The sequence below is a fragment of the Plectropomus leopardus genome, chromosome 13, assembly GCF_026936395.1.
Source record: "Plectropomus leopardus strain MGB_pleo_1.0 chromosome 13, ASM2693639v1, whole genome shotgun sequence".
In the NCBI taxonomy this organism is placed as follows: Eukaryota; Metazoa; Chordata; class Actinopteri; order Perciformes; family Serranidae; genus Plectropomus; species Plectropomus leopardus.
The window spans coordinates 31807150-31824339 of record NC_142188.1 but is presented as its reverse complement, the minus strand read 5'-3'; the positions used below and the strand labels follow the sequence as shown (position 1 = coordinate 31824339).

The 17190-nt window shown below is 38.0% G+C and overlaps 2 protein-coding genes across 7 annotated transcripts in view; one reads left to right on the top strand and one right to left on the bottom strand.

Annotated features, from left to right (window-relative positions):
- vps8 (VPS8 subunit of CORVET complex) overlaps positions 1-1339 on the top strand; it is a 44839-nt gene extending 43500 nt beyond the window's left edge. For all 4 annotated transcript variants that reach the window (XM_088087019.1, XM_088087020.1, XM_088087021.1 and 1 more), the window contains exon 45: positions 854-1339. In XM_088087019.1, coding sequence (XP_087943145.1) covers positions 854-979 — 126 coding nt within the window. In that variant the 3' untranslated portion in view covers positions 980-1339. The remainder of the gene's footprint in view (positions 1-853) is intronic.
- LOC121954283 (cadherin-1-like) lies at positions 1325-15466 on the bottom strand. Of its 3 annotated transcripts, none has more exons than XM_042501668.2 (12): positions 15280-15466; positions 13310-13424; positions 12315-12403; positions 11074-11268; positions 10079-10219; positions 8285-8440; positions 7323-7467; positions 6120-6292; positions 4357-4485; positions 3526-3711; positions 3122-3305; positions 1325-1916 (listed from the first exon to the last, which is right to left on the bottom strand). In XM_042501668.2, the coding sequence occupies exons 1-11, from the start codon at positions 15328-15330 to the stop codon at positions 3126-3128; spliced, it is 1560 nt and encodes a 519-aa protein (XP_042357602.2). In that variant the 5' UTR covers positions 15331-15466; the 3' UTR covers positions 1325-1916; positions 3122-3125. The 3 variants fall into 3 exon arrangements, with proteins under 3 accessions (XP_042357602.2, XP_042357601.2, XP_042357603.2); XM_042501667.2 differs by having other exon boundaries at positions 3130-3305; XM_042501669.2 differs by having other exon boundaries at positions 3170-3305; positions 15280-15465.
- Positions 15467-17190: the final 1724 nt, after the last annotated feature.

The window sequence follows — 17190 nt, the reverse complement described above, 5'->3', positions numbered from 1 at the left end:
ATCTGTGGCAGCTGAAGAACCCCCAATTTTTACATCACTTGGCGTAAAGAGAGCTAAACTCACTACAGAAAGCCTTTTTTTAAATGAACGAATAGATCTGTTTGCTTTTCTCAGGATGTCCTCAATGAGTGATACAGGTTCTGAGCTGAGGGAATATAAATGCAATGCCCTATACCTAATCTAGCGAAAAGAGAATATTTCCAACCTCAGATGAGCATTATAGATCAACTACAAAGTCAACAAATGCTGCTTTTTGAGAACCTAATGTGAATCCTCACTCTGTCGTACAGAATGACTTTGACTTATCTGAGATGCTATTTTCAACCAGTTATATAGTGAAGTGCTGACTGCAAAATTACAGCAACAGGCTGTCACAGGTATGCTCGACCCTGTTGATTGACATATGTGCAGGGTGTGTGAAAATGGTAATAATAATAGTTATGATTAAAAAAACAGCATTTCCAAAGTGTTATACAGTTAATGAAATTGCATAGTGGTGCACAACATAAAAGAGAAAGAAAAATGCAGTTTTTAAAAAGGGAACAGAACATCAGCAATATAAGAGATAGAAAAGGAAATAATTAAGTACAAGAAATAACAAACAACAAAATTCTAAAAACGCCAGCTTATATGTGTTATTTAAAAATACATACATATATGTGCTTTTTAAAAATGTGGCACAGACTCAGCTGACCTGACACAGACTGTATATACAATTCTAGCACTTACACTGGTAATTCATGAAATTTATTTAGTGTGTTTGTCTGTTTGTGTTTGAGCTTGTCTGGGAAATGAATAGAGCCTTGTACCACCTTTTCTAATTGTGTAATTTTCTTTTTTTTCTCTCTTCCAGTTGTCCATCCTCTCAGAACTCTCCCACGGCCACAGCAGTGACAAGACAGGGCTCCTAATCTCAGCCCAACCAGGAACAGAGAATTTCCAGCTCAAACTCTCTCCTCCACCTTTACTGGAGGAGTAACACCTTGACTGCATCCACCATGGCTGTAGATCAATGTTTCCTTTATTTTTGCAGACTTGAGTCAAGAGGGACAGGTTAAGGACAGAAGATTTTGGTTTCTTCTGACTCCCTTCATTCCCCTAACTATTCTCCATCAGTGCGTTTTAGTTGTGGGACATATGATTTAATATGATGTCTTTTAAAATCTTTATTTCCAAACAGTTTGATATTGACTTTATATAGTTGCTCTGAAGATAATACTAAATTCAGCTTTAATTTCATGCATTGTTTCTGTACTACAGCTGGCTGAACTCTACTGCTCTGATTTGCACGTTGCAGCTGGGATGTGAAAAGAAAAGAAAAAAATTCAAAATGAACAAAGTGTTTTTAATCAAGTGAAGTAACTACAGAAATGTTTTAACATTGCAATGCAAAATACAAAACAAGCAACAATACTAAACAAAAGCATCGTACCACACATTGCAAGCATTACACAAATGTCACCAGTACAACTGAAAGCATTGAGAAAAATGCTTAATGCAAAGAAAGTTAACCGAAAGCAAAGTTAGTATTTAGCCTACAACTAAAGAGCCATTTGAAATACTCACAGACTGCTTAACTATTCCAATTAAGGAAATAAAAAGCAAACTCATCCTCTGCCTTCTGAGCAGTGGCCACTAATCACACTACACTAAAAATTATAAACCATAATCCCCATGCACAGAAAGAAAATGATCAGTTATCAATTATCAGTTCATGCTTACATCAATCTAACATTCACAGCCATACCACAACCTATCCATGTTATCTGTTCTTTGGCATATTTACAGCACATACTCCCTTCCTCCGTAAATCACGTCAGCCAGTTTCATAATGAAGGTTCCGCAGTCATTGAAGCAGTTTTGGTTCTGCTCTCAGTTGCTAGACATGGGATCCTGTTGGGTTGTTGTCTCAGGTTCTGAGAAAGGAGCATAAAATCTTTTCAATTTACAGAACTTACAAAACAGATTTAAATATACAGCACACTCGAGTTGGAAAAGACAGCCCATTCTCATTCCGAAGATGTCATATACTGCTGCTTTTGCAGCGATTTTTGTGTAAGATCCAGATGCCAAAAGCCACATTTCATGTCAGCATGATACACTGCTAGATGGTGTCAGCTGAGAACAAAGCCAGACCGAACTGTTTGCACTGTTATTTTACGCCACTGGACAGACAGATGGCACCAGCCTCGACAGCATGATGACAAATGAGCATGGTCAGTTGAGAACAGAGCCAGACAAAAACTGTCGCGTTCACATGATACACCGCTGGACAGCATCAGGTTGAAACACTGCCAGTAACAATCAGACAGGAAACAGGAATCCAGGAAAGTACCTGAAGTGAACAAGTTGCCATTACTGCATTGCATTTGCATGCAAGTGTACAATTTTATACCTTTGCGTTACTATGAAATATGTATTTTCTTTAACTAGGGCAACCAAATTACCACAAAGTAAACATAATTTGGTTGGCTTCCTTGGGCTTGTGCTAACATTAGCTAGCACAGTAACTTAAAATAAAGTTACATTGCAGCACTTTATCTCTTGAATATATGTAATATGTAAATCTGAATAATGTTAAGATTGTCATCAATATAAAGTACCTTCATAGTAACTGGGGGTCACTGCCTAACGTTGTCAATCCAGATCCCTGTTGTCACCATAATGTTATAACGTTATTTTTGAATACTGTATTTACCTGCTGTCACTGTCACCAGGAAGCAGTCAGTTGCCACAGCAGTAATGTCGGCGCCGCTAGATGGTGCAGCGCACAAATTGGTCATCGGATTCGTCTGTGGGGTGGGTGGTAGATGGGTCCATCAACCCTGGACTTTAATGCGGGAGTCGCTTCACTTTCCATCTGAATATGATGTTTTTTTTCTGTACCTCACCATGTGATTTTTTTGCCTAAACTAATCATACGTGCCTTTGTTGCCTGATCCTAAGCATGTAGTGTTGATGCCCCAGTTTTGGCAGTGGCATCCCAGGATGTCAACAGCAGACACAAAAAGATACCTGAAGTGTAATACGTTGACATGGAAGTCCACTAACAAAGCAGCAATATGTGACGACTTGGGATGAGAATGTGGTGTATCACCATACAAAATGTAACTCGGCTTACTGCATTACTTCATTGTCAGCAGCAACGTCATTCCGTTTTTACACGTACATTGGACTGGGTCTGGTGTTTTACTGACGTGCATATTCACCGTGGCAGTGGCAGTGGGTAGTGGAATAGCAAAAGGAATTTCATTCTCCACCGCAACCAACAGTGTGTGCTGTCTGCTCTTCTCAAAGTCAAGACCCTGGTTGCACGGAAGGAAAAGCACAACAGCACAATTTCACCAAAAGTATTACACAACTCGTACTGATGGACAACTAAAACTTCCTCTGTCACTTTTTCCAACTTAGATAATACATTATAGTGAGTGTTATGTAATAAACTGACAAAAACTAACAAAACTGAAAATATCATCTTAACTCTAATATTGTGTCTTATTAGAGAGTTCTTGGTTGACTTCCTACCTTGACAGTAAAAATAGTTCCCTCAGTTTTGTTAATTCCTGTTTTTACGGTGAAAAGTCCTCCAGGATCGCCATCGATTATCGTGAACTTGGCATTCCAGGCTAGGCAATGTGGCTCGTCACCATCGGTCACTGACATCGTAATGACCTCAGCGTTCACTTCATTTTCTGCAACTGTTGCCTCATACTGAGAGAGCGAGAACGATACGTGTTAATGTGAAATTATCAGAGAAAACAAGGACCAGAAAAAAGTTACTCTTGATACATTTTTTTAACCTCGCCCTAAATTTCATTATCTGCATCATCATGCAGTTTAGTTCATTACTTCCCTGCCTAGCTATGGGATTCTTTGTTCGATGTCATCAGGCCAATTTGGGCAAAAAATTGCCTTCCAACATCAGTCTTTTTAGTGTAAGACTTGTCATGATGTGAAATTTATTGTTAAAGATAAAAGATTATTCAATCATCGTAAACTTCCAGAACCCAAACTGAGATTAAATGCTACTTAAACTGCTAAATGAAAAGAAAAAGGAGCAGTCTTTATTGCTTACTTCTTACATTACCAAAAATGATTATGCTGTTGTTACATAAATTTGACCCTGGCAGTTGATACATTATTACCTTTTAAAGCCATTACTTAACAAAAAAAAAAAAGACAAAAGCACTGACTATAACTCTTATTACAGCCCCATGGACACTACTTCGAAGCTTGACAGATTTGCTATGTGAAGTTATGGTTGCTAAGCTCTGATTGAAAAACTGCTCTTAAAAAGGAGAAGATAGATTTGTAAAAAATAAGTATGTACTTACTTTGTTATAAGTATGTACTTACAAAGGAGTGGGTGAAGGCCGGAGCATTGTCATTGCTGTCTGTGACATTAAGGACTACTGTGGCTTGTCCAGTCAGCCCTTCTCCCGCCATGTCAGATGCTTGTATCACCAGAGTGTACGTTGGGTATTTCTGTCACAAGAGATACACTATGTTTAACTTGCCAGATGCTGTTTTTTTAAAAATGGGTAAACCCACAAAATGACTGTATTACCACTGTCACTTAACTTGGAGCAAGTCTGCCTTTTTGTCAGCTGGTGTGTGTGTGTGTGTGTGTGTGTGTGTATGTGTGTGTGTGTGTGTGTGTGTGTGTGTGTGTGTGTGTGCGCGTTTGCGCGTGTGTGCGTGCGTGTGCGTGTTGGTGTGGTGTGTCCGTGTGATGTCATGGACAGGCAGGAGGACAGGTAAACAGCAGGCAGCAGCAGGAGTCTTTGAAAAATTTTCAGTGGTTTCTTTTTGTTAATTATCTCTTACTTATTAAGTTCCCCTTTCAAACACAGTTTAGATGTATTGAAATCAGTGATTTAGCTGCTTAGGAGGAGACGGACACTTATTAGTGACTGCACATCATTGCATCTCGCTGGTTAGGGAACTGAAATTACCACGTTCACCTGGATTTTGTGTTCCCATCAATGCAGATTGGAGCCGGAGGCAATAAAAACCTGTGTCTACTGCAAAGTCATTTGATCCGGGTGTGAATGCCGATTTATCACATTCCCATTGTATTAAAAAGCCAGATGTTAGCGGGTGTTAGTGTTTTTTTTTTCTGCAGTGGGAATGAGGCTTATGTGTAGCTATGTTGAAAGTGAATGTGTATGGGTTATGTTATAAAAAGGTGCTCTGGTCAATAAAAAGGATGTTTAGCTGTATGCAAGACCCTGTCTTCGTAACGCATTAGCAACTAAAAGCCAACTAAATAATAACCTCGCAGTCATTATTTCCAATCCAAGGCAAGGTAGGCCTGGCGAGCCTCTTATATGTGGGAGCAGCCACACATGAGGGATTTCTGGGAGGTTTGTAGTCCACAATTTCACAGAGGAATTGTGGATTCAAAAGTTCCAGATGATCTGCTAAAAGAGTTATGCGGCGCAATTACAGCTCTTATAACCCCTGCTGCGTCATACCAGAGGGAGCCAGCTCCTACCGACAAGCACATGGCCAAAAAAGTGTTTCTATTGCAAATTTGTGAAATATGGCTTTTTCAAATCACCTGAAATACCACCTCATATGAGCGTCAAAACTTATGTGCCCATTTTGGATGAGCCTGGCTTAAAAGAGGAGGGTTCCAGTTCAGTCTTTGCTTTCCTTGCAGAATTAACAGTGTGGTGCCAGTTTGGCTTATTCTCCTTTGCTTGGCAAGTTAGCTTGCAAACTTTGTGTTTGCTGAAGGGGCTAACTTGTCTTTTGTATTCAGTTTTAGAGAATTCAGTTTAGCAGGCCACATGTAGATCAGAGAGCTTAGGTGTGAAAGCAGGGGGATGGGCGTAGCAGCCCAGCTGCTGGCCATGGAGAGAAAGATCAAGACAAGGATCTGGCTGTGTTGACTTGGTGACATATCAGAGGGTCACATAGTGAACTAATCATGTTTGAAGTCAAGTCCTGTCACTCTAAATACTGCCCTCAACTAAGATTAGTTGGAAGCAAGTGTGCTTTGGAGTTTGCCATCACTGATACAGAAAGAGTTAACACTGTGATACTTGTTTCTTACCCTTTGAGATGATTAATATTATTTAACCTTCTACTGAAATATGTTTCAGATGCTTCACCTCTCTGTCCAGGCCATCAGCATTTACTCTGATGACTCCAGAGACTGGGTTGATGTCAAACAGGAAGTTACTGGGCAACTGTGGCTTCTGGCTTCGTATACTGTAGCGGATATCTGAGTTGTCAGAACCTGGCTGGTCAAGATCTGTAGCCACAACCGTAATCACCTCAAAACCTGGAGAGAGGAAAGTCACAAGAGAAAACGAAGTACAGAGATTTCAGAGCACTTCATTCAAGTGATGATTTACAAAATAAAGCTGAGCCTGACAGGGCTAACAGAATGCTAGTTTTCTTTGCAACCTAAAATGCACCCATTTATGATGCCTAAACCCACCAGGTAAGACCATCCTGATGGCAACATTCTGTTTGACTATCTGTATCAGTCTGGACTGCATTAGGTGGAAATACTTGCTTTGACAGACAAACGTCTTGAGCCAATCCTGACGTTTACGCTGGCTTCTACTGCACAAATATGCTGTCAGTTAGACAGTTATGGTCTAAACAATATAATTTATTCATATTTACTATTCGTATGATCTTCGTTGATAAATCAAGCTTTTGCCAAATCCCGACAGCAAAATGTCAAAAACGTATTTTCCTCAGAGAAATGCTGCGAGTGCATCCTCTTGTTGTTGTTTAATTGTTATTATTGACTCTATTACCGGGTGGCACAGAGGTGTAGTGGTTAGCACTGTCATCTCAAAGCAAGATGGCCCCAAGTTCGAACCCAGGCTGGGTTGGGGTTCAGACCTTGGGTAGGGGAACCCTTCTGTGCAGAGTGTGCATGTTCTTCCAGTGTCAGGTGGGTTTTCTCCTGGTGCTGTGGCTTTCTTTCACATTCCAAAGACATTCAGCTCAGGTGACTATAAACTGCCCAGAGGTGTGAATGTGGGCATGTATGATTACATGACTGTCTGCTGATCTGTCCAAGGTGCACACATGATGTTTGGAACACAGGATCATCAAAGTGAAAAGACTATTTTGTGGGGGTGCAGGTTACATTGGAGAAAGTCCCATTCAGGTCCGGCAAATCTGCTGTGTAGTATTTTCCAAATGTGTTGGAGCAAGTTCTGGACTTGTATATTCTCTATATCAAACTATAAGGTCAAAGTTCTGTGCATCTATTTTGTCTTGTAAAAGTGAACAATATTGTTGAACTCTTAAAAGGCATCTTTTACAGGCTTAATGGAATGCAAGTACAGTACCTTTTGGTGAGGCCTCAGCAACTTCTCCTTGGTAGGTGTCTTGAGTGAAAATAGGTTTGTTGTCATTCAAGTCAATTACTGTCAGCACAATTTCCATTGGCTCCTCGACATTTACTGACCCATCTGCTACAGCATGTGCTACAAACTGCATACAACAAACACATTTGTATTAATACATGCAAAAAAAAAATCAATGTAGGTGCTTTAATGCAATATAACTAGCATTCACAAGGGTGATGGAACACAGTACAGCCACTGAATAGAATAGAATAGAATAGAATAGAATAGAATAGAATAGAATAGAATAGAATAGAATAGAATAGAATAGAATAGAATAGAATATTCCTTTATTGATCCCCCATTGGGGGAAATTCCAAATGTTACAGCAGCATGAAAAAAAAGTGAAATGTAACAAAGAAAATAACAATAACAAATAACAATAAATAAGTAATAAAATAAGTATGTACATAGAGGAAATAAGGTATGTATACATAATAATAAGTAAGTAATAGAATAGTATGTACACAAAAGATGGATTAGAGAATAGTACAAAAATTTGTTGTGCAAATTACTCTGGGATGAATTTTGGATGAACTGGTTTCACATTCAAAAATTACATTACAGGTGTTGGTAGTCTACCAAGATTGGCAGTGAAGAAGGCGATGTAAGTAAACAACCACAACCACAGTCACTGTTTTCTGAAGGAGCAAAGCACCAATAGGCTGAATGCTTGGTGTTAAAAGTATATATGTTGGATGAAGTATAACTTTAAAGACATGCTGAAAACTTGGCTAAATGTTCTTAAGAAACATGTGATTGTGCTTGTTGGTACAAAATTAATTGGGAGTAATTTGAAGCTCTTTCATGTTTATTTCTGATTTTAAACAAATTCTAGATAACTCCACCTGATCCTGAGAAGTGAACAAAGACTGTGTGTGTAAAACATAAGAGAGGATGCTTACCGTGTACCTGTCTTGTTCCTCTCTGTCCAGTGAGTCTCTGACATATAGAGAACCGGAATCTCTGTCCATGATGAAGAGGCCAATAGGAGCCTGATCAGCTCCTGGACCAGTGATGCTGTAATAGATCTTCTTTGTTTTATCCTCACTAGAGCGGATCTGGACAAAACACACCAGGCCTCAGTTATTCCTCCCTCGTATTGATTACAACAATAATTACAATATTGCTAAACAATTTTCACTTTAGTAAGGAATTAGTGCAGAGTAGGGATGGGGATTCTTACTTTTTTTTATATTGATACCATTATCAAGACTTTTTAATGATCCAAGTCTTAATCTATTGATACTTTTCTATTATTTGGTGGAAAGAGGAGGCCACAATACATTTTTAACAGAACTGGTTTTGCTTTATTGATTAGTGACACAAATTCAATATCTGATGAAGTATCGCCCCTTCTGACTGATGATGTTGATTAATGGACAGAAAAGTGTTTTTGCAGAACATTACGGTGTCACAGTTGACCTATGATTTCTTGGATATAAAATGTCTGCATCATTGTATCCTATAATGCATTTGTGTGAAATTTGAGTGTATGAATTTTTGAGTTATGGCCAAAACATGTTTTATGAGGTCACAATGATTTTGACATTTGACATTCGACCACCAGATTCTAATCATTTCATTGCTGAATGCAAGTGGATGTTTGTGCCAAATTTGATGAAACTCCCTTAAGGTCATCTTCAGATATTACATTCACAACAATGAGACGGATGCAAGGTCACAGTGACCTTGACCTTTGAACACCAATTTTAATCAGCTCATTGTTGAGTCCAAGTGAATGTTTGTGAGAAATATGAAGAAATTCCCTCAAGGAATTCTTGATATATCGTTTTCATAAGAATAAGGCAAATGCAAGGTCTCAGCAACCTTGACCTTTGACAGCCAAAATCTAATCAGTTAATCCTTAAATCCAATTTGTGCCAAATTTCTAGAAATTCCCTCAAGGTGGTCTTGAGATATCACTTTCACAAAGATGAGACAAATACAAGTTCAATGTGACCTTGACCACTGAACACCAAAATCTAATCAGTTCATTCTTAAGTTCACATGAACATTTGTGCCAAATTTGAAGAAATTACCTCAGGGTCTTCTTCAGATAATGTGTTTACGAGAGTGAGATGGATGCAAGGTCACAGTGAGCTTGACCTTTGCCCTATGGCCACCAAAGTTTAATAATTTAATCCTTGAGTCCATGTGAATGTTTGTGCCAAAATTGAAAAATTTCCTTAAAGGTGTTCTTAAAATGGTGTTTTCCAGAATAAGACAGGTGAGGTCACTGTGACCTTGACCTATGACCTCTAAAATCTAACAAGTTCATTCTTAAGTCCACACCAACATTTGTGCCAAATATGAAGGAATTCCCTCCACGTGTTCTTGAGACAACAAGTTTTCAAACATAAGATGGACGCAATAACCTTGAACCTAGACCTAAAACCACCAAAATCTAGTTATTTCATCCTTGACTCTAAGATGTTTGTTGATCTGAAGAAATTTCTTCAGGATGTCTTATTATGTGAATATTGTGTGAATGGGAATGGGTGGGCTGGCCAGACAGACAGAGGGACAACTTAAAAATTGAATGCCTCCAGCTGCGGCTATCACTGGCGCCACTGCATGAAAAAGTCTTTGCTCAGTGATTACAGTAGGAACCATCAACTTGTCATTTTCAGAAACAAATATATAACATATAGTTCAGTATCAAAGTCTCAGGGACAAGGGGTATAAGGCTCTCTTACTTGAGCTACTTTTTTGGGGTAGGGTCCTCTGTCATTCTCAACCAAAGAGAGGGGAGGAATAACAAAGTCTCTCTTCCTCCTCCTCAGCCCACCACCAGAAGTTGGCAACTCCCAAGTGGGCACCTGTGGCTCAGTCGCACTCTGGAAAAGTATTTGTAGCCAGTTAACAGCGATGAAAAACACTTGAAAAAACAAAACAAGATGGAAGCAGTGAGTCTTGGTGATTCTTACACAGCCAAAGAGGGGCATGGTTTATCAAGAAAAATGGGTCTTAGCCACAACAACTGTGCATTTTTTGAGAAAAGCATTACATTATAACATAGTTGGTGCGTACCATAATGTTTATTTTCAGATGGGGAGAGAAGTCAGATTTGACCTCTGGGGTCCATTAGAGGCTAAATCCAGTCATCACCATCTGATATGCAAACACGTACAACAACATAAAAACAAAGAATTATTATTTAACATTTTTAATTAATGTTTAATTGTTATTAAAAAAATCACAGTATAACAGCTGTCTAATCCAGTGTCCAAACTAAAATAAATGTATTAGCAAGAGGATGTCTAAAACGTGTTTTTAACATATTTTGACCTTGACCTCAACTTTTAAAACCTTTCCTTGAATTCTGGTGATCTTAAAACTGCCACCAAGTGAATGGGCATCCCCAGTTTAGTTGGAAATCTCAGATTTTTTCCACAGTGTCTAATTCCAAAATTAAACACGTTTGAACATCAGATGCTGAGGATTGGTGGCCATCTTGGATTTGACCTTTCACTGTCCTCAGAGGCCAAATCTGACTTCTCTTAACATCTGAAAATAAACATTATGGTATGTGCTATGTTAGAAATGGCATGCTTTTCTCAAAAAGTGCACAGTTGTTACAATATTGGGAGCTTATCCACTGTACTGTCTTTGCATGCAAAGGGTTTTCTTTAAATTACAATGAGGGTTGCAGCTTACCTTCAGACCCCTTTAAAAGTGTCTCTAATCTTACCTCTGTGTTATCACCAGAGTCAGCTTCGGTAAGGTGTTGCTGATGGTTGTGATCATGTGCAACATTTTGGCGGTGGTTCTCAATGTTTTGCCTATAGTACAATACTCTGACAGGGACACTGATTTTGCGACCTTTTGAGTCCCAGGAGGAGATGAGGAATTCCACGTATCCACGAATGTCAACCGGTCTGTTGACCTGGAGGGGCAAAAAACACTCAGAAGCAAAGGCCAACATTCTGGCAACCAATGGGTATTTGAGAAAGCTCTCTACATGACAAAATCCAACTCTGTGTACTTTGTGGCCAACAGGTTTTTGTTTTGAAATGAGAAAATCCAAATCAGTAAACAAGCTGTTTCCAAACTACCATTTATAAAAAGGACAAAAAATGGAAAACGATACATTTTCCATTTTCTGTTTTAATAATAAAAATCTGAAAACAAAATGTGATGTGCTCATAAATGGAAATCGGGAATCAACACACGTACTTATAAATCCTATGTCTCAATTTTGCGATGATTTTTTGTTGTTGTTGTGACCTGGAAGTTCTTGTAAGCAGTGTAGGGCACATAGATGTTAGAAACATAGATATTGACCAGCGTTCTATGCTCACTGTGATGTGTCTGCACGGGGAGGTCAAGATCTGCTAGTAAACAAATACGTCTGTAATGAGAGATGCAGATTTCACCACAAAATTGACCGTAACTCACTAAATTCCTGACCATTTTTCATGACATTTGTTTCTTTGTAAACATTGGACAGTGGACATGATAGTGGTTACTGGTCTGAATTAATTTCAGTTAGACAATCTAAGCAGCTCTATGACAATGAAATGTAGTGTAAGTATAAAGTTAAATTAAAAATGAAGTTCCATGAAATTGAAAGCAGCAGAAAATACTCATGTAAAGTGCCAGTACCTCAAAATTCTACGAAAGTTTTGTATTTGAGTAAATGTGCTATGCTCCATTACTGGATGTTAATTTTTTATATGTTGGAGTCTGCATGTCCTAGTGTTGTGGCTACTCAGAAGTTTACTGTTTTGCATAGACAGACCCATAAACCACCTGAATTGTTGCTGAAAATTTACATTTTAACCCATTATTACGTCGTATTACCCAAGGATAGTTACTCGAATCCCCTAATAATTTTAACCTGTATTGGCTTAAAAGGATGTGTAAAAATTTTGGAGAGATAGGAATTAGAAACTGCAAATATGCCATCAAAGTCTGTTGAACTCGACTGACCTTGAGTATGCCGTCTGTCTGTACTGCGAAATGGCTGTCTTCACTATTGAAAACAAACCGTGTGCGGTCTGTGCAGTCGCTGAAACCAACTGGAATTGGACAGAAAAAATGATCATCCATTATAAATGCAGTACATACAGAGAAATAACTGCCAAGTCTTACGAACATAAAGTAAAGTACACCCTTCTGCAAAATTCATCAGCATTCAATGTAAGTCCTAAAGTATCATTTACTGCCTCTTGACACAGATCAAACCTCCTCCATCTCTTTCATCAGTCATATTTGACAGTCAGACCCTGGTTTGAGAAATCTGTGAACAACCGGCAACAATATAGTTTGCAGGGCATTTCTTGCCAAGATGGTCATTTCCTTTTTTTTTTCCCAAGTTATTGAAAGAGATCAAAGTAATTTGCTCAGGTTTCAAAGGGTCAGGTAGCTTGTGAAAGGTGTGTGAACCCAGCACAAGAAAACTGATGCTGATCCAGGTTTCAAATGGTTAATGTGGGGTTCTGTGGGGATTGACTCTGTTGTAGAGCCAGCCTCCTGTGGCCATTAGACGAACTGCAGTTTTTAGCAGTCTTGAATCAGTTTTGGCTTAATTTTCCAGCCAAAAAGGTTGCCACTTAGTCCATACTAATCTTGATGATTTTAATCAATTTCATTTAATTAATTAATTTTTAAGTAAATACAAATTTCGGTGATTCAGCACCCCCAACACACCGACTTCCCACAATGATATTATCATGGCTGAAATGGACTTACATTATAGTGCAATCTCAAAATAATTAATATATTATGATATTGAATATTTGAAATATTGTAACAATAAAAAGTGGTCTAGACCTGCTCTGTATGAAAAATATCATGGCATAACTGTTGCTGTGATTTAATGAAAATAAAACTAATGTGGTTAAGTTGAATGAATACAATGCAGTTCCCTTTAGGTGTATGTATTAGCATATGTTTCAGACAGCAGCTTTCTGGATTGTTCGTACCATCTCCCAGTCTCATGGAGCGCTTCAGGTGCTGTCTGGATACTGGGAAAATCAATATATCTGATTTGAATCCAGGCACACATGTTGACTCCTCAGCAACCACCAAAGCAGAATCCTAAGAGAGGAAAACAGTTTTTTAAATGAATCATAATCGAGATGTATGGAAAAGGTGCCATCAGTGGACTTAAAAAAAAAAAAAAAGAATCTTTTTTTTTGTTAAGGAAAGTTAAAATGGCATTTGGGTGGTTAAAAAAAAGTATTGAACAGAAATCCTCCACTGAAGTGCAAAAAGTTAACCCTGTGCCTCACATGAAAAAGAAATTGAAATACTGCCAAACAAATATTACAGAATCATATTTTCTGCTTTCACTGAGTTTTTCTGCAAATAAAAATCAAACAATGTCATGAAATTATACTCAGTAACAATGATACAGCAGTTTTTCTGCCACACCATCCATATCACCATATCAGCACGCATTAGTGCTGTCCCCGACTAAGAGTGTACATAGCAGTTTCTGATTGGTCAAGTCTTACCTATAAAACAATCTGCCAAGTTCCTCTGCAACTGTGCAGCAGATTTGAAGAGCCCAATCAGTGTCACGGGACACACCAAAGCCTGCTTTGCTCCGTGCACATACAGTAAGAGCAGCAGCAGTCAGTCTCTGGCTGGCAGAACTCTGCACCGCGTCTTTGCTGTCTTTGTTTTTGCAGCACAACACCCCTACAGCACATTTTTGCCGATCCACTCCCTGCACTACTGATTGTAGATATCTCCCTCCTATTTGTGCACTATGTTTAATTACTTGGATAAATAATTTTGATTGATTATTCAATTTTTCCAATTTTACTATGAGTCTGTCTCTTTTTGCCCCTCCTGAGGTTGTGGCACCTATCATTGACTTACTGAATTTTGACATACCTGATAAAAAAAATTGTCTTTTTGACTTTGCATAAGAATCAGTTTTATAATAGGACTCTGTGTGTATAAGGTGTGTGAGTGGGTGCAGACAGACAGACTGGCAGATAGAATATAATGGTCCTGTTTTTTGGCAGTAATGTTCAGGTAACATTCATGCCAATTCATTTATACCATTTCTCCACCTTTTATTCTGTTACACACAGCCAGCTGTGTCTGGATTTGCAGCTGTAGTTTCAGCATTGGATCTGTTGTCTTCTCAGAATGAGGCAAATGTATTTTTTACAGCTCGTTGTATGAGCATTGACAGTGTGTGTGTGTGTGTGTGTATGTGTGCGTGTAAGTGTGCGCATGTTTGTGTTAATCAGAAAATTATTGATTGTGCGCCACTTGTGATTTTTCCTGGGAATGTCGCACAGACCCCGAGCTCATAATGCTGCAAACACAAGGGCTTTCATCAGTGGGTCCTTGGCTCAATCACCGTTATGTTCCAATGCTCACTGACCATTCTGAGAATGGTACAGTGCAACCAATGCAATGTTTTAGTAATGTTTCTCAGCAGCAAGAATGTTCTTAAAGTTAAGGTAAAATTCTCTTTAAACATAAAAAAATATATATTTATTTATTTTTTGTAACATATCAGATTACAATATGTATTGTAATCTCAGGCCTCAATAGCATGCATGTTGCTTGGAAATTATTCTTCCTTTGTTGTCATGTTACATTGTGGGAATGTTTTATTAAAGAACATTCTATGATCTGTCACCTCTCAACATCACCAAAACATCCTTAGAATGTTGCAGTTAGTTAGCATTTAACCTCATAGGAGCATTATTAAAAATGATAAATATCATTAAAATGTTTTTTTAACACTAGATTAAAGTATTTTCATTAAAACATTATTGCAACTTGTAGGTAATGTTAGCCAGTGTTGTGGGAACATTCCCTGTTAGCCTGGTTACTACTTTTGGCAAGACATAGTAACTTGAACACTTATTTGAATGAAAATCTATGAGATTTTAGCTTTTGTTGCAATGACAGCAGGAAATCTCACCTGGAAAAAGATGATTAAAAGGCTCAAAACCACAAACCAGGCAGTCTCCATTTGTCTGATGTCTTCTCAGTATTTTGCAGAATAATTTCAATATTCCTCACAACAAAAGAAAAAAAAACAATCTGTTATTGCTTCTTGTCTTCTCTCCTGAAGGTAGATTCAGACTGAGCTCAGCTGAACGAGTTGCTGCAAGTACTTTAAGTACTTTCAGTGTGTGACATCAGCGTACAGGTGGATGTGTTTCATATTCCTTATATGTTCATACAGGTCGAACACACTTGAAGAGACAGACATCAGTAGTTTCTGTCACTCCCTATTAATTAATAATCAACAAATATCATCATCAGATCATAATCAATACAATGCCAGTCCTCTTATCAAAACCAGCTATAAGCTGTGTCTGAGCTAAGATATATTGCACAACTTTTTGTCCAGTGTCCACTGACAGTCACACTTCAAGTGCGTCATGAGAAAACACTTGGTGGGTCTTGTATAAGTCTAGACCTTGTTTTTAAGGGAAATCCTGCATTTTGTATCTTTACCTCGCATATAGAGAAAGTAAGGAAATATATTCACACTTGCCATTTCCATACCTATAGCCTAAAAATGCAACTCTGTATGTCCAAACTGTATATTTCAGTTATTTCATTTTTAGTGTGCAGTTTGCATGTTATGTGGCCCATTACATGCTCAATTAAGTTTGACCGAACCATTCACCAAAGACATTTTGAAATAGATTTTTTTTAACAAACCAGTGTAAAAACTCTATTTAAAAGTCAGTCATTTTTACTTTTAAGTTAAAATTACATACCAGCAACTTTAGTTAAACTCAAGTAGAATGTCAGCAAAGCATTAGTTACCTAACGGTCATTTTTTCTACCCTTGTTGACTATGTGACATGAGCTAAACTCGCTATTCAGAGATCAAGACTAATCATGTAGTGGGAGTACAGTGAACTTTTATGGTGTCACATTGTGCCTGATAATCATAATAATAATAAAACTAAAGAACAGTTGCCTAGATGGCATGGTGAATGGATGGCCTATTCAATCCAATGGAACTGCTTGCCAATTAACGTTTTGAGCTTCTGGATTTCCTTATGCAATATGTGGATCAATGAATATAAGCAAACTGAAACTTCCCTCACAGTTCAGAACATACATAACATGTGTCATACTTCTTGCGAACAGAATCCTAGGACTCATATATCCAAATGTATTTCGGATATACCCTGACCACAATTTTGAAAAGCAGAGGCAGTCACGCAAAAATGTTTAGTAACGTTTTCAGCGACAAGTTTTCTTTCAGGCCCCAGAATGTTCTAATCAAAGTTAGACTATCATTCTCTATAAACATCAAAAAAGTTAAACATGTTTCTTTTTTTAACATCTTGCTAAAAAACAGATACCAAGATGGCACCTAAAATGTTTTGTATTGTTAACATACAGTATCACATCATTTTTTTTATTGAAAAAAAAAGCTCTGTAATTTTAGGCCTCAGTTACATGTTCTGAATATTGCTTTAAAAAGGTTCTTCCTTCGTTCTCATGTAACATTGTGGGAACATTTTATAAAAGAATATTCTATGATCTGTCACCTCTCAACGTCAGCAAAACACCCTCAGAATGTTGCAGTTAAAATGTTAGTCAGCATTTAACCCTATAGGAACATAATTTGAAATGACAAACATCCTTAAAATGTTTTTTAACATTAGATTAAAATGTTTTCTTTAAAACATTATTGTAACTTGTAGGTAATGCTAGACCAATGTTGTGGGAATGTTTCCTGCTGGGTAGCTATCAAGCAGCCTTCCATCATGGTCCAAGAGAGATTGCCAATATATGGAATGATACTGATGAGATTTGTCGAATGATGGTTATCTTGGAGTTTCGGTGCAGGATTTTTGTAGTA

Coding starts and splice junctions, on each gene's coding strand:
- LOC121954283 (XM_042501667.2), bottom strand. CDS start 15,330: ATGGAGACTGCCTGGTTTGTGGTTTTGAGCCTTTTAATCATCTTTTTC. Junction 11,269..12,314: donor AGACAGACGGCATACTCAAG/GTCAGTCGAGTT, acceptor TTGCCCCTCCAG/GTCAACAGACCGGTTGACAT. Junction 6,293..7,322: donor TGCTGAGGCCTCACCAAAAG/GTACTGTACTTG, acceptor TCCTCTCTCCAG/GTTTTGAGGTGATTACGGTT.